Source organism: Nicotiana tomentosiformis, chromosome 6 (assembly GCF_000390325.3).
Source record: "Nicotiana tomentosiformis chromosome 6, ASM39032v3, whole genome shotgun sequence".
NCBI lineage: Eukaryota > Viridiplantae > Streptophyta > Magnoliopsida > Solanales > Solanaceae > Nicotiana > Nicotiana tomentosiformis.
The window spans coordinates 116,202,772-116,219,011 of NC_090817.1; the positions used below are offsets into that span (position 1 = coordinate 116,202,772).

General features: G+C 41.8%; 2 protein-coding genes across 2 annotated transcripts; both read right to left on the reverse strand.

The window, feature by feature from the left end:
* Positions 1-2,726: 2,726 nt before the first annotated feature.
* LOC117278621 (uncharacterized) lies at positions 2,727-3,192 on the reverse strand. Its single transcript, XM_070179347.1, has 2 exons — positions 3,051-3,192; positions 2,727-2,968 (listed from the first exon to the last, which is right to left on the reverse strand). Exons 1-2 carry the CDS (start codon positions 3,190-3,192, stop codon positions 2,727-2,729), a joined length of 384 nt encoding a protein of 127 aa, XP_070035448.1.
* Positions 3,193-14,493: 11,301 nt separating this feature from the next.
* On the reverse strand, positions 14,494-16,240 carry LOC138894635 (uncharacterized). The gene is made up of 2 exons (XM_070179348.1): positions 16,202-16,240; positions 14,494-15,486 (listed from the first exon to the last, which is right to left on the reverse strand). The coding sequence occupies exons 1-2, from the start codon at positions 16,238-16,240 to the stop codon at positions 14,494-14,496; spliced, it is 1,032 nt and encodes a 343-aa protein (XP_070035449.1).

Genomic DNA, 16,240 nt, shown 5'->3' on the forward strand with positions numbered 1-16,240 from the left:
ATTTTAGCCTAATTCTTGCTTGAATTTGAGAATTGATGGTTGCAAACATTGATTCATGCCTAATTGACTTAGTCTATACTTGAGAAAGTGAGACTAAGTCTAGGAAAACTTGGCTAACAAGAAATTGGGGTGAACTCAAGAAATTGATAGCCCCAATTAAAGGGTCGAATCTAGAGATAGTAAGACCCGACTTGAGCATTTATCACTTGTTTCGTGAGATACCCATTTGAACTTGAGAAAGCCGAATTGGGCAAAATCACTCAAACTACCGAAAGATATATAGTGAGTAATTGTGTGTGATTCTATATTGTATCCCGATCAACCAAACATGCCCTAAAGCTATAAATCTGTTAGGTAACCAACTAGGCGGAAGTCGCAACCCTAGATCTTTTATAACTTGAAAAACAACCAAAACCAAAAACATTATCTCTTAGCTTTACAATTACAAGCATTAGCATAAAAGTAGAAGTAGAAACAACAATTGAAAATGTGGAAGTATAATCTTAGGCACGTCATACATTCACACTAGGTATATACCTAATCCCGCATCAAGCTCCCTATGGAATCGACCCCGACTCGTGTTAGGTTTTTATTATTGCATCGACCTCCTCGCAACCTAAATTAGTGGTGTGAGTTTGGGCGATATCAGCTCATACAACGCTTCAAAAGGAGCCATACCAATGCTGATCTGATAGCTGTTATTGTAAGCAAATTCTATAAGTGGCAAGTGATCATCCCAATTACCTCCAAAATCTATAACACATGCTCGCAGCATATCTTCGAGTGTTCGAATGGTCCTTTCTGACTGACCATCGGTCTGTGGATGGAAAGCGGTGCTCAAATTGACCTTGGTACCTAATCGTTTCTGAAATGCCTGCCAAAAATGTGCTGTGAATTGAAGGCCTCTATCAGATATGATTGAAACTGGAGTACCATAAAATCGGATTATTTCTTTGATGTACAACTGTGCATACTGCTCTGCGGAATCTGTCGTCTTTACTGGTATGAAATGAGCGGACTTTGTGAGTCGGTCTACGATAACCCAAATTGAATCATGCTTATGGTATGTGTGAGGAAGACCTACTACGAAATCCATATTAATCATCTCCCATTTCCACTGTGGTATCTCTATATCTTGAGTTAGGCCACCAGGCCTCTGATACTCGGCTTTGACTTGCTGGCAATTAAAACATTTGGCCACATTATCTGCTACTTGCTTCTTTATGCCCTTCCACCAATACAACTCTTTCAAGTCCAGATATATTTTGGTAGCACCTGGGTGGATAGAGTATCTCGAACTATGAGCTTCTTCCATTATGGCCTTCCTAAGCCCATCTACATCAGGCACACATAACCGATCATTCAACTTTAACACTTCATCACTTCCGAGAGTGAAAGCAGTGATTTCTTAGTTTTTGACTCCTTCTTTTAACTTCACTAAGTACGAATCTTCGTCTTGCTTAGCCTTAACATGCGCAACAAGAGAGGATTATGCTAAGGCATAAGTAGTTATACCTCATTGTTCGGTCTCATCCAATCTAATCCTATCATTCGTCAGTTTTTAAATTTCTCGACCCAAAGTTCGCCTTTGTATTGCAAGATGGACCAGGACACCCATTGACTTCTTATTAAGTGCATCTGCTATCACATTAGCTTTTCCCGGGTGATAAAGGATATTGATGTCATAATCCTTCAATAGCTCGAGCCACCTTATGTGTATCAAATTAAATTCTTTCTGCTTGAAAATGTACTGTAGGCTTTTGTGATCTGTAAACACATCAGAATGCTCTCCATAAAGGTAGTGTCAACATATCTTTAACGTAAACACCACTGTTGCAAGATCCAGGTCGTGTGTGGGGTAGTTCTTCTCATGATTCTTTAACTGTCTGGAAGCATAAGCAATAACTTTTCCATCTTTTATAAGAACACAACCAAGACCCACTCTGGAGGCATCACAATACACTGTGAACCCACCCGAACCTATCGGCAAGGTTAACATAGGTACAGTGGTCAACCTCTTCTTTAACAAGAGTCTGACCACTGGAACATAACTACTTTCTGAGTCAACTTAGTTAATGGAGCTGCAAGTGAGGAAAATCCCTCTACAAACCTTCTATAGTAGCCAGCTAACCCTAGGAAACTCCTGATTTCAATTGGCGTTGTCGGCCTTGGCTAGTTTTTGACTGCTTCTGTCTTTTGAGGGTCTACTTTTATGCCTTCACTAGATACCACGTGGCCTAAGAATGCTACTGACTGCAACCAGAACTCACATTTTGAAAATTTGGCATGAAGCTCATTCTTCTTCAAGGTCTGCAAGGCTATCGTGGGGTGTTCTGCATGCTCATCCTTGCTCTTAGAGTATACCAAAATATCGTCTATAAACACGATAATAAAGGTATTAAGGAATGGCTTGAAAACTCTATTTATGAGGTCCATGAATGCAGCTGGAGCATTTGTCAACCCGAAGGACATTACTAGAAATTCATAGTGCCCGTAGCGAGTTCTAAAGGTTGTTTTAGATATATCCTCTTCTCTGATTCTCAACTGATAGTACCCCGACCTCAAGTCTATCTTTGAAAAGTACTTTGCACCCTGAAGTTGATCAAATAAATCATCAATCCTTGGCATTGGGTACTTGTTCTTAATGGTAACTTTATTCAACTCCCGATAGTCGACGCACATTCTGAGACCCCATCTTTCTTCTTGACAAATAAGACCGGGTCACCCTACGATGAAACACTCGGCCTGATGAAGCCCTTGTCAAGAAGGTCTTTCAACTGTTCTCTCAACTCATTAAGTTCTGTTGGAGCCATCCTATAAGGAGGTATAGATATGGGCTGAGTGCCTGGCATGAGATCAATGCCAAAGTCTATGATTCTTTTAGGAGGAAGTCCGGGAAGGTCATCTGGGAAAATTTCTAGGAATTCTCTAACAATTGGCACAGACTGAAGAGCTGGTGGTTCTGATTCTACATTAATGATGTGAGCCAAATAGGCAAGACACCCTTTTGCCGATCATTCGTTGTGCCTTAAGGTAAGAAATAAACTTACCTACCAACGATGCTGAACTACCCTTCCACTCTAAGACTTCTTCATTTGGAAATTGGAACCTGACTATCTTGGCACGACAATCTAACATGGCATAGCAGGAAGACAACCAATCCATACCCATGATCACATCGAAATCTACCATTTCTAACTCTATGAGATCGGCCTCGGTGCTGCGACCTTGGATTGAAACTATACAACCTCTATAGACTCTCGTGGCTTTCACTGACTCGCCAACTGGAGTAGATACTAGGAATGGCTCACTAAGTTGTTCCGGTTCTAGCCCGAGGTTAATTGCAAAGTATGGAGTCACATACAAAAACGTTGAACCTGGATCAATTATGGCATAATCGTTATGTGAGCAGACTAGAAGTATACATGTAATAACTTATGCAGATGCCTCTGCACTCTGACGATCAAGTGTAGCAAACAAACGGGGTTGTCCCACTCTCTGAGTAACTCGATTTGCACCTATGCGTGCTCCATGCCCGGCCTGATTATGAGAACCACGAGCCTGAGGTGGAGCAACTGTAACAGCTGAGGAACTAGAAGGACAAGTTGATCCCCCACTGAAATTACGTCGCAACTTTGGGCAGTTTGCCTTTATATGACCAATGTCTCTGCAATGATAGCAACCATGAAACCCGAGCTCGCACTGACCTGAATGTTGCCGCTTACATGTTCCACAAAGACCTTGTTGTTGTGAATGTTGCTCAACATGACTCTGGCTATGTAAGGATGATGTCCTAAAATTTTGATTCTAGCGAGACTGGTTTCCATAACTCTGAGTACGTCTGAAAGAAGACCCACCACCTGACTGATGACTGGACTAAGTTGGAGCTAATGACTCCTTATTGGAGGAACCCCTTCTACTGTCACGACCCAAAATTTCCCACCGACGGGACCGTGATGGCGCCTAACATTTCACTTGCTAGGCAAGCTAACGTCAGAGAATCATTAAACCAATTCCTTATTCCCATTCAGTAATTAACAATAATTAACTAAGATGAAATATAATAAGTGTGAAATATCATAAGACTGTATTAATTACTGTCACCGGGATCTGGAGTCACAATTCATGAGCATTCTAGAATTTACTACAAGTAATAGTCTGAAATAAATGCAACTGTCTGGATGAAAGAAAACAGTGGGGCATAAAAGATAGACGGGGCTTCAAGGTCTGTGAATGCCGACAGATCTACCTTGAGTCTCCGGACAGCGGATTAATAACAAAATCTCGATCAACCTGAGCCGGTATCAAAATCTGCACAGAAAGTGCAGAGTGTAACATCAGTACAACTGACCCCATGTACTGGTAAGTGTCGAGCCTAACCTCGACAAAGTAGTGATGAGGCTAAGGTAAGGCACCTACAAATCAACCTGTACAATTTAACAGTGTATATACAAATAACAGAAATAAAGAACTAAACAGGAAATGTCAGGAGGGGAACATACTGAGGGGAATACAAGATAAAGAACTACAACAGAATGATCACCGGAGCAGTCAATATACCATGAATCAAAAGAAATAGTGAATACAGTAAGGAAAAATTCACGGCATCACCCTTCGTGATTTTACTCTCAATCTCACCATAAAAATCAATAGAAACGGCACGGCATCACCCTTCGTGCATTAACTCTCATATCATAGAACGGCATCACCCTTCGTGCTTGTACACTCACAATATGGCACGGCATCACCCTTCGTGCTTTTACACTCACAATATGACACGGCATCACCCTTCGTGCTTTTAACACTCACAATATGGCACGACATCACCCTTCATACATTAACACTCTCCCTTGCCATAATGCAATGCATAAATAATAATAGGGAGATAGAATAACAAGTACAAACCTTACTTCAATATTTGGTTCCACAATATAAATCTTAACTTTTAAATAAATACTCGATTACCAATAGAAAATCCGTAAACATGATAATGACGATCAATTTAACAACACTAGTATAAACATGTAGCAATTAGGCATAGGAAAGAGACAATATAAGAAAAACGGAAGAAACATGGAAAAACAGGTAAATTGGCGGCGCATAAGTACTCGTCACCTCACATATACGCCGCTCACATGAATATCACTTAGCAAATAATCTAAGGTTCCTAATTCCCTCAAGTCAGGGTTAGACACAATACTTACCTTGTTCCGAAGGCCACTTAATTCTCAATAACAGCTTTTCCTTTGAAATTCACCTCCAAACCACTCTTATCTATTCAAAAATGACTCAATAATATCATATATTGCTTAAGAAATCAATTATATTACATAAATTAAATTTTCCAAATTTTCCTCCAAAAAGTTAAAAAATCGACCCCGGCCCGGCTTGGTAAAAACCCGAGGTTCGGGCCAAAATCCTTTTACCCATTCACCCTCTAGCCCGAATATGTAATTAGTTTTGGAATCCGACCTCAAATTGAGGTCTAAATCCTCAAATTCCCGAAATCTCTAGTTTCTACCCTAACCTCTAATTCTATCATGAAAACTCAAGATTTTAGGTTGATAATTCATAAAATGTAATGGGTAATTGAAAGAAAATGGTTTAGAATCACTTACCTAATATTTGGGGAAGAATTGGTCTTTGAAAAATCGCCCCTTGAGGTTTAGGTTTTGAAAATTTGAAGAATGAATGAAAAATCCCGCCTAAGTCCCTTTTACTCAACTGCATGTGTCGCAATTGCGACCTGAGCTTCGCAAATGCGAAGGAACAATCGCAATTACGATGCCCTTCACAATCCTTCTGCCTTCGCAAATGCGAGTAGATGTTCGAATTTGCGAACCTGCCCTTCCCAGACTCCCTTCGCAATTGCAAAGGTAACCTGGCAAATGCGAGAACTGCTGGCCAGGCTTCTGATCGCAATTGCGATGAAAGCCTCACAATTGCGGACCCCGTTATGTTCACATTTGTGATGCTTGATCTCGCAATTGCAAGATCAGAGGCCTACAACATGTTCAGTTATACCAGCAAAATTTTCTAAGTTCAAAACATCCTGTGGCCTATCCGAAACTCACCTAAGCCCTCGAGGATCCAAACCGAACATGCCCATAAGTCTAAAAACATCATACGGATTTGCTCGCGCGATCAAATCGCCAAAATAACACCTAGAACTATGAATTTAGCACCAAATCAAATGGGATTCTCAAGAACATTTTAAAATACATATCTTCTCAACTGGACGTCTGAATCACGTCAAATCAACTCCGTTTCTCACCAAATTTCACAGACAAGTCTTAAATATCATAATGAACCTATACCAGGCTCCAAAACCAGAATACGGATCCGGCACTAACAATGTCAAACATCAATCAATTCTTGAAAATAATTAATTTTCAAACTTTTAATTTTTATCAAAAATTCATAACTTGAGCTAGGGACCTCCGAATTCGATTCCGGGCATACGCCCAGGTCCCATAATTTGATACGGACCCACCGGGACCATCAAAATATGGATCCGGGCCCGTTTACCAAAAATGTTGACCGAAGTCAACTAAAATCAACTTTTAAGGCATAAATTCTTATTTTCATCAATTTTCAACATAAAAGCTTTTCGGAAACCTGCCCAGATTGCGCACGCAAATTGAGGTGGGTAAAAATGAGATTTTTAAGGCTTAAGATCGCAGATTCGAGTTCTAAAACATAAGATGACCTTTTAGGTCATCACATTCTCCACCTCTAAAACAACCGTTCGTCCTCGAACGGACATAGAAAAGTACCTGGGCTGGTGAAAAAGTGGGGATATCTACTCCGCATATCAGACTCGGACTCCCAAGTAGCTGCCTCAATAGGCTGACCTCTCCACTGCACTTGAACTGAAGGGTAACTCTTTGATCTCAACTGGCGAACTTGCTGGGCTAGAATTGCTACCGGCTCCTCCTCGTAAGTCAAATCCTTATCCAATTGGACAGAGCTGAAATCTAACACATGGGATGGATCACCGTGATACTATCAAAGCATGGACACATGGAATACCGGATGAACAACTGCTAAACTAGGTGGCAACGCAAGCCTGTAAGCTACCTCCCCCACTCTCTCAAGGATCTCAAATGGCCCGATATACCTAGGGCTCAACTTTCCCTTCTTCCAAAATCTCATAACACCCTTCACGGGCGATACCCGAAGTAATACCCTCTCTCCGACCATGAATTCCACATCACGAACTCTACGGTCGGCATAACTCTTTTGCCTGGACTGAGCTATACGAAGTCGATCCTGTATAATCTTGACCTTGTCCAAGGCCTCCTGAACTAAATCTGTACCCAATAACCGAGCCTCCCCCGGCTCAAACCACCCAACTGGCGACCTACATCGTCTACCATATAATGCCTCATAGGGAGCCATCTGAATGTTCGACTGGTAGCTGTTATTGTAGGCAAACTCCGCTAACGGCAAGAACTGATCCCAAGAACCTCCAAAGTCAATAACACGGGCACGGAGCATATCTTCCAAAATCTGAATAGTATGCTCGGACTCTCCGTCCGTCTAAGGATGGAATGTTATGCTCAACTCAACCCGTGTACTTAACTCACGTTGTACTGTCCTCCAAAAGTGCGAGGTAAACTGCGTACCTCGATCAAATATGATAGACACGGGCACACCGTGAAGACGAAGGATCTCACGAATGTAAATCTCTGCCAACCGCTCCGAGGAATAGGTAACTGCCACAGGAATGAAATGCACTGACTTAGTCAGCCTGTCCACAATAACCCAAACTGCATCGAACTTCCTCTGAGTCCGTGGGAGTCCAACAACAAAATCCATAGTGATACGCTCCCACTTCCACTCAGGAATATCTAACCTCTAAAGTAAACCACCAAGTCTCTGATGCTCACACTTTACCTGATGGCAATTTAGGCACTGAGCTACATAGGCAACTATGTCCTTCTTTATTCGCCTCCACCAATAATGCTGCCTCAAGTCTCGATACATCTTGGCGGCGCCCGGATGAATAGAATACCGGGAACTGTAGGACTCCTCAAGGATCAACTCACGAAGTTCATCCACATTAGGCACACAAATACGACCCTGCATCCTCAAAACTTCATCATTTCCAACAGTAACTTGCTTGGCACCACCGTGCCGCACTGTGTCTCTAAGGACAAGTAAATGAGGATCATCATCCTACCGATCTATGATGCGCTCAAACAAAGAAGACCGGGCAACTGTACAAGCTAGAACACGACTGGGCTCGGAAACATCTAACCTCATGAACTGGTTGGCCAAGGCCTAAACATCCAATGCAAGCGGTCTCTCACCAACTGGAATATATGCAACGCTACCCATACTGACTGACTTTCTACTCAAAGCATCAGCCACCACATTGGCCTTCCCAGGATGATACAATATGGTGATATCATAGTCTTTCAATAGCTCCAGCCACCTCTGCTGCCTCAAATTGAGTTCCTCCTCCTTGAACAAATAATGCAAGCTCCAATGATCAGTGAATACCTCACATGGAACGCCGTAAAGATAGTGCCTCCAAATCTTCAGCGCGTGAATAATGGCTGCCAACTCTAGATCATAAACAGGGTAATTCTTCTCATGAACCTTCAGCTGCCGCGAAGCATATGAAATAACCTTGCCACCCTGCATCAATACCGCACCCAGACCAATACGAGATGCGTCACAATATACTATATAAGATCATGAACCTGTGGGTAACACCAATACCGGTGTCGTGGTCAAAGCAGTCTTGAGCTTCTGAAAGCTTGCTTCACACTCGTCTGACCACCTAAACGGGGCACCCTTCTGGGTCAATCTGGTCAACGGGGCTGCTATGGATGAAAACCCCTCCACAAATCGACGATAATAGCCCGCCAAACCCAGGAAACTACGGATCTGTGTAGCTGATGTGGGTCTAGGCCAGTTTTGGACTGCCTCAATCTTCTTAGGATCCACCTGAATACCCTCTACTGATACAACGTGACCCAAGAAAGCAACTGAACTCAACCCAAACTCGCATTTTGAGAACTTAGCATATAATTGGTTGTCTTTCAGAGTCTGAAGAACGATCTGAAGGTGTTGCTCATGCTCCTCTCGACTGTGGGAGTAGATCAAGATATCATCAATAAACACAACCACAAAGGAATCCAAGTAGGGTTTGAACACCCGGTTCATCAAATCCATGAATGTTGCTGGAGCATTTGTCAGCCCAAATAACATCACTAGAAACTCATAATGCCCATACCAAATCTGAAAAGTTGTCTTAGGGACATCAGATGCCCTAATCTTTAACTGATGGTAACCAAACCTCAAATCGATCTTTGAAAATACCTTGGCACCCTGAAGCTGATCAAATAAGTCATCAATTCTTGGCAGTGGATATTTGTTCTTAATAGTTGTTCATGATCAATTACTGAATTGCCAATTAACCTCATGTTAATAAAAACTCTCGTTGCAAACCTTCATAATTCTGATAACGAGATGTGAGGTATGAAGACCTCATAATTATTTACCCGAATTAACGAGTAACATTTAACGCCACCTGGGCGAGCACCTACCTCGTAGGTTAAAAACTCAATAATTACAAAATTTAATATTTTGGCAAATATGCACAGAGAATTTCATATAAGAATTCTCAAATAAGCCTAATAGGCATGACTCCCTATTAGTACTATAGTACAAATTTAATTTCACAAGGGAAAACTTAAACACAAGAATTTTTCCTCATAAGGATCTCATCCTTATATAACTTTCACCGCAGCTCGTAGCCCAGTTTAAACATATCGATTTATATTTAAAATGCAAGGATCTCGTCCTCAGTTCTGGATCACAAGTAATATACATATCGTGCCAATAGAAAATTTCCATTTTCTTCTTTTACATAATTTCGGTTACACAAAATCACAACACGTAATGAACCCCACACCAGTAGGGCATATAATTCGTAATTTGTAATTAATTATCCGTAAATTACATCAAAACTTACCGAAATGAATAACAGAAAGCCACATTTGGCCTCACAACTCTTATTAGTGACCAACATGGAATAATAGGCATAGTTATCTCCATAGAGTCTCCCAATAGGAGTAAACACATAAATAGATTATAGAATTACGAAGCTCACTCATAAGTGGAGCACAATAGGAGGACTCGTCTTGATACTCAGAACAAAATCAAGTTAAGGAAATTATTCCTTTATTTTAAATCGAGGTCGTACCCATAACGGCACCATCTGATGTAACGACCTCTGCCATACCATAAAACAAATATAACAACAGATGGGTCTCCACCTCTAGGACGCCTTCTACCTGCTTGTCCTCCACCTCTAACGGTCTGACCTCAACCTCTAACGGTCTGACCTCCACCTCTAACGGTCTGACCTCCACCTCTAGGTACCTGACCCCTGCCATAAGTACCCCTGCCTCCAGATGAGGCACCACTAAAACCACCAAACTGACAAGGCCTCATATCAGACCTATGCCCTCTCTCCTGTGCAAGAACTATCTCGATCCTCCTCGCGACATTAGCAGCCGATTGAAAAGAAATCTCACTTCCGGTCTCCTTGGCCATCTGAAGCCTGATAGGGTGAGTGAGTCCCTCAATAAACCTCCTCACTCTCTCTCCCTCAGTAGGTAGTAAGAGGAGACCATGACGAGCCAAATCCACAAAATGGGACTCGTACTGAGTAACAGTCATACTGCCCTTCTGTAGATGCTCAAATTGCTTGTGGAAGTCCTCTCTCAGTGTAACAGAAAGGAACTTCTCCAGAAATAGTTGAGAGAACTGCTCCCAGATAAGTGCAGGCAATCCAATTAGTCTAGTCAATGTATAATCCCTCCACCATCTCCTGGCGGAACCCGTCATCTGAAATACAGCAAAATCAACCCTATTGGTCTCAACTATGCCCATGTTCCGTAGCACCTCATGGCAGCGTTCAAGATAATCCTGTGGGTCCTTAGAAGGTGTACCACTGAAGTGGACTGGAAAGAGCTTGGTAAACTTATCCAGTCTCAATAAGGCCTTAAAAGACATGGCGGGCCTATCACTGGTCTATGCCGCAACAACCGGCTGAACTACCCTAACTGGCGGGGCTGCTGGAGCCTGATTCTGGGGAGCTATCTGCTCCGCCGCGGGAGTAGTGGGAGTTTGTGCTCCTCCCCCAGCCTGTAAGACGGCTGGCGCCACTGGAAATGTACCATTATGGGCCACGCCCTCCATAAAACTCACCAAACGGACTAGAGCGTCCTAAAGCACTGGAGTGGCTATAAACCTTCCGGGACCTGAACTGGCCCAATTGGTACATTCTGAACTGGAACCTCCTCCTGAAGATCCACCTAAGGTTCTACAACAGGTGCGGCTTCTCGAACTCTGGACTGAGCTCTACCTCTGCTTCTACCTCGGCCTCTAGCGCGACTTTGACCTCGGCCTTTGCCCCTAGTAGTAGCTGTCACTGGGGGATCTAGCTCATGTCCGACTGTAGACACAGTACGTGTTCTCGCCATTTGAGAGAGGACAAGAATAGAAAAGTTCAATCGCCAATGATAGAATGAAATCGCACGACAGAGTAGAATAGAAGTGAAATTGTTCCTAAACTCCATAGCCTCTGAAAGATAAGTACAGACGTCTCCGTACCGATCCTTCAGACTCTACTAAGCTTGCTCGTGACTCGTGAGCCTATGTAACCTAGTGCTCTGATACCAACTATCACAACACAAAATTTCCCACCGACAGGACCGTGATGGCGCCTAACATTTCACTTGCTAGGCAAGCCAACGTCAGAGAATCATTAAACCAATTTCTTATTCTCATTCAGTAATTAACAATAATCAACTAAGATAAAATATAATAAGTGCGGAATATCATAAGACTATATTAATTACTGCCACCGGGATCTGGAGTCACAATTCACGAGCATTCTAGAATTTACTACAAGTAATAGTCTGAAAGAAATGCAACTGTCTGGATGAAAGAAAACAGTAGGGCATAAAATATAGACGGGGACTTCAAGGTCTATGAATGCCGACAGATCTACGTTGAGTCTCCGGACAGCGGACCAATAACAAAATCTCTATCAATCTGGGTCGGTATCAAAATCTGCACAGAAAGTGCAGATTGCAGCATCAGTACAACCGACCCCATGTACTGGTAAGTGTCGAGCCTAACCTCGATGAAGTAGTGACGAGGCTAAGGCAAGGCACCTACAAATCAACCTGTACAATTTAACAGTGTATATACAAATAACAGAAATGAAGAACTAAACAGGAAATGTCGGGAGGGGAACATACTGAGGGGAATACAAGATAAAGAACTACAACAGAATAATCACCGGAGCATTCAATATACCATGAATCAACAGGAAAAGTGAATACAGTAAGGAAAAATGCACGGCATCACCCTTCGTGCTTTTACTCTCAATCTCACCATAAAAATCAATAGAAACAGCACGGCATCACCCTTCATGCAATAACTCTCATATCATGGCACGGCATCACCCTTCGTGCTTTTACACTCATAATATGGCACGACATCACCCTTCGTGCTTTTAACACTCACAATATGGCTCGGCATCACCCTTCGTGCTTTTAACACTCACAATATGGCATGGCATCACCCTTCGTGCATTAACACTCTCCCTTACCATAATGCAATGCATAAATAACAATAGGGAGATAGAATAACAAGTACAAACCTTACTTCAACATTTGGTTCCACAATATAAATCTCAACTTTTAAATAATACTCGATTACCAACAGAAAATTCGTAAACATGATAATGACAGTCAATTTAACAACACTAGTATAAACATGTAGCAATTAGGCATAGGAAAGAGACAATATAAGAAAAACGGAAGAAACATGAAAAAACAGGTAAATTGGCGGCGCATAAGTACTCGTCACCTCACATATACGCCGCTCACATGAATTTCACTTAGCAAATAATCTAAGGTTCCTAATTCCCTCAAGTCAGGGTTAGACACAACACTTACCTTATTCCGAAGGCCACTTAATTCTCAATCACAGCTTTTCCTTTGGAATTCACCTCCAAACCACTCTTATCTATTCAAAAATGACTCAATAATATCAAATATTGCTTAAGAAATCAATTATATTGCATAAATTAAATTTCCCAAAATTTTCCTCCAAAAAGTTAAAAAAATTGACCCCGGGCTCTCTTGGTCAAAACCCGAGGTTCAGACCAAAATCCTTTTACCCATTCACCCCCGAGCCTGAATATGTAATTAGTTTTGGAATCCGACCTCAAATTGAGGTCTAAATCCTCAATTCCTGAAATCCCTAGTTTCTACCCTAACCCCTAATTCTACCATGAAAACTCTAGATTTTAGGTTGATAAATCTTAAAATGTAATGGGTAATTGAAAGAAAATGGTTTAGAATCACATACCTATGATTTGGGGAAGAATTGGTCATTGGAAAATCGCCCCTTGAGGTTTAGGTTTTGAAAATTTAAAGAATGAATGAAAAATCTTGTCTAAGTCCCTTTTACTTAGATGCAGGTGTCGCAATTGCGACCTGAGCTTCGCAAATGCGAAGGAACAATCGCAATTGCGATGCCCTTTACAATCCTGCTGCCTTCGCAGATGCGAGGAAAGTGTCGCATTTGCGACCACTGAACCTCGCAAATGCGAGTAGATGTTCGCATTTGCGAACCTCCCCTTCCCAGACTCCCTTCGCAATTGCGAAGGTAACCTCGCAAATGCGAGAACTGCTGGCCCAGGCTTCTGATCGCAATTGCAATGAAAGCCTCGCAATTGCGGACCCCGTTATGTTTGCATTTGCGATGCTTGATCTCGCAATTGCGAGATCAGAGGCCTGCAACATATTCAGTTATACCAGCAAAATTTTCTAAGTTCAAAACATCTCGTGGCCTATCCGAAACTCACCCGAGCCCTCGGGGCTCCAAACCGAACATGCCCACAAGTCTAAAAATATCATACGGACTTGCTCGCGCGATCAAATTGCCAAAATAACACCTAGAACTACGAATTTAGCACCAAATCAAATGAAATTCTCAAGAACACTTTAAAATTTATATCTTCTCAACTGGACGTCCGAATCACATCAAATCAACTCTGTTTCTCACCAAATTTCACAGACAAGTCTTAAATATCATAATGAACCTGTACCGGGCTCCGAAACCAGAATACGGATCCGGCACTAACAATGTCAAACATCAATCAATTCTTGAAAATAATTAATTTTCAAACTTTTAATTTTCATCAAAAATTCATAACTTGAGCTAGGGACCTCTGAATTCGATTCCGGGCATACGTTGAGGTCCCATAATTCGATACGGACCCACCGAGACCGTTAAAATATGGATTCGGTCCCGTTTACTAAAAATAATGACCGAAGTCAACTAAAATTAACTTTTAAGGTATAAATTCTTATTTTCATCAATTTTTAACATAAAAGCTTTCCGGAAACCTGTCCTGACTGCGCACGCAAATCGAGGAGGGTAAAAATGAGATTTTTAAGGCTTAAGAGCGCAGATTCGAGTTCTAAAATATAAGATGACATTGTGGGTCATCACACCACCTCCGCTAGATGTACCATTAAACTTGCCCGCTATCCGGGATTTCTTGTTATGCTCTTTTTCTTCACTCCTTTGTTGTCTATCTTTTTCTAAGTGCTTGGCGAATTCCACCACAAAGGAGAAAGTTGTCATTCCTACCGCTGCAGTTGATGCCGTATCCTTAATGTGGTAAGCCAAACCGCCAACAAACCAGCGAATCTTTGCTTTTTCTGTCTTAACCATGTGAGGAGCATGCTTAGCCAACCTTATTAATTCCATGTAGTACTCTTGCACACTTTTATTCCCTTGCTTGAGTTTTTCAAACTCTGTAGCCTTAGCTTCCCTATCCTCTTCCGGGATAAAGTTAGCCATGAAGGCCTCTTCAAATTCTTCCAAAGTAGGCGGACCATCATCTTCATCTCTTTCATTTTCCCACATCTCAAACCAAGCGCGAGCCACATCTCTAAGTTGGTAAGCAGCCAGCTCCACAGCTTCATCATCAAATGCCTTCATCGCTCGGAGGGCTTTCTTGACACCCTCCAGCCACAACATTGGATCTTCATCATCTATAGAACCATGGAACAATGGAGGACTCAACTTTAAAAATTCATTCACTCTTGAGGACTCAAAATTGTTCTGTCTATTTGATTGAGGTGGAATCTCATCTCTTCTCTCATTCTGGTTGGCCATGAAGGCTTTAAACATCTCCATAGCACTATTAACAGCATTAAACATCTGACCCACATCTGGAGATATAGTTGTCTGAGCCAGAGCTGCTTTTGAGGGCGGCACTGGATCCTGAGGTACTGTATCATCATGCTCCACACCTTCTTCATGTTCAACTCGGAGTACTTGAACCCCCTTTGTGGATTTACCCTTCCTTTTCTGAGTTAAAGCCTTCTTAGTTCTACCTTGAGCCGTAATAGTAGCAATAGTTTCTTGAGCAGCATCCTAAGTGTCAGTGTCAGAGTTGCGAGTATGAGCCATTTCTGCGAGTTTTGGAGAAACGAATACATTAGATAATTTCTTAGAGGTAGGCTCTACTGCACGATCTAAAGTATGAAAAAAATGAGACTTTTCCTAAATATTAGTAGCCTCCTGTTTATAAGTATGGCGCGCTTCATACCCATAAACAAGACTCTACTAACATGACTTCATAGACCCCTAGGACTTTATAAACTTGAGGCTCTGATACCAAGTTTGTCACGACCTGTTTTCTGAACAAGCCGTGACCGGCACCCGATCACTAAACATGACCGAGCGAACCATCTGCACTTATCAAATCTATTATAAGTTCAAACTTTATATGCAACCAGGCAATACTTTAAACAAAATACCTTTAATTAATTTAAATATTTAAAATAAACTAACTCCAAAATTTTATTCGTAGTAACCACTGAAATACTGCTAAGTTATTATCAAAAACATCTGAATCTTAACCCAACGACTATGTCCATGAAGCCTCTACTGATAAACTGACGCACTACTTAAGACATGAGATTGTCTGACTAGTTCTCCAAGTAAACAAATAAATAACTAAACTAAGATGACTCCAAGGAATACTCCACGAACAAAAGCGGAGCTCACCAATAGCATTGGGAGAGAGGGAAGTCCTAACCCATAGCCTGCTCGCCTACAAAACCGGTTCCTACGTTGTACCGCAGACCAACATAGGTTCCCAAAAGAGAACGACAGTACCATCCAT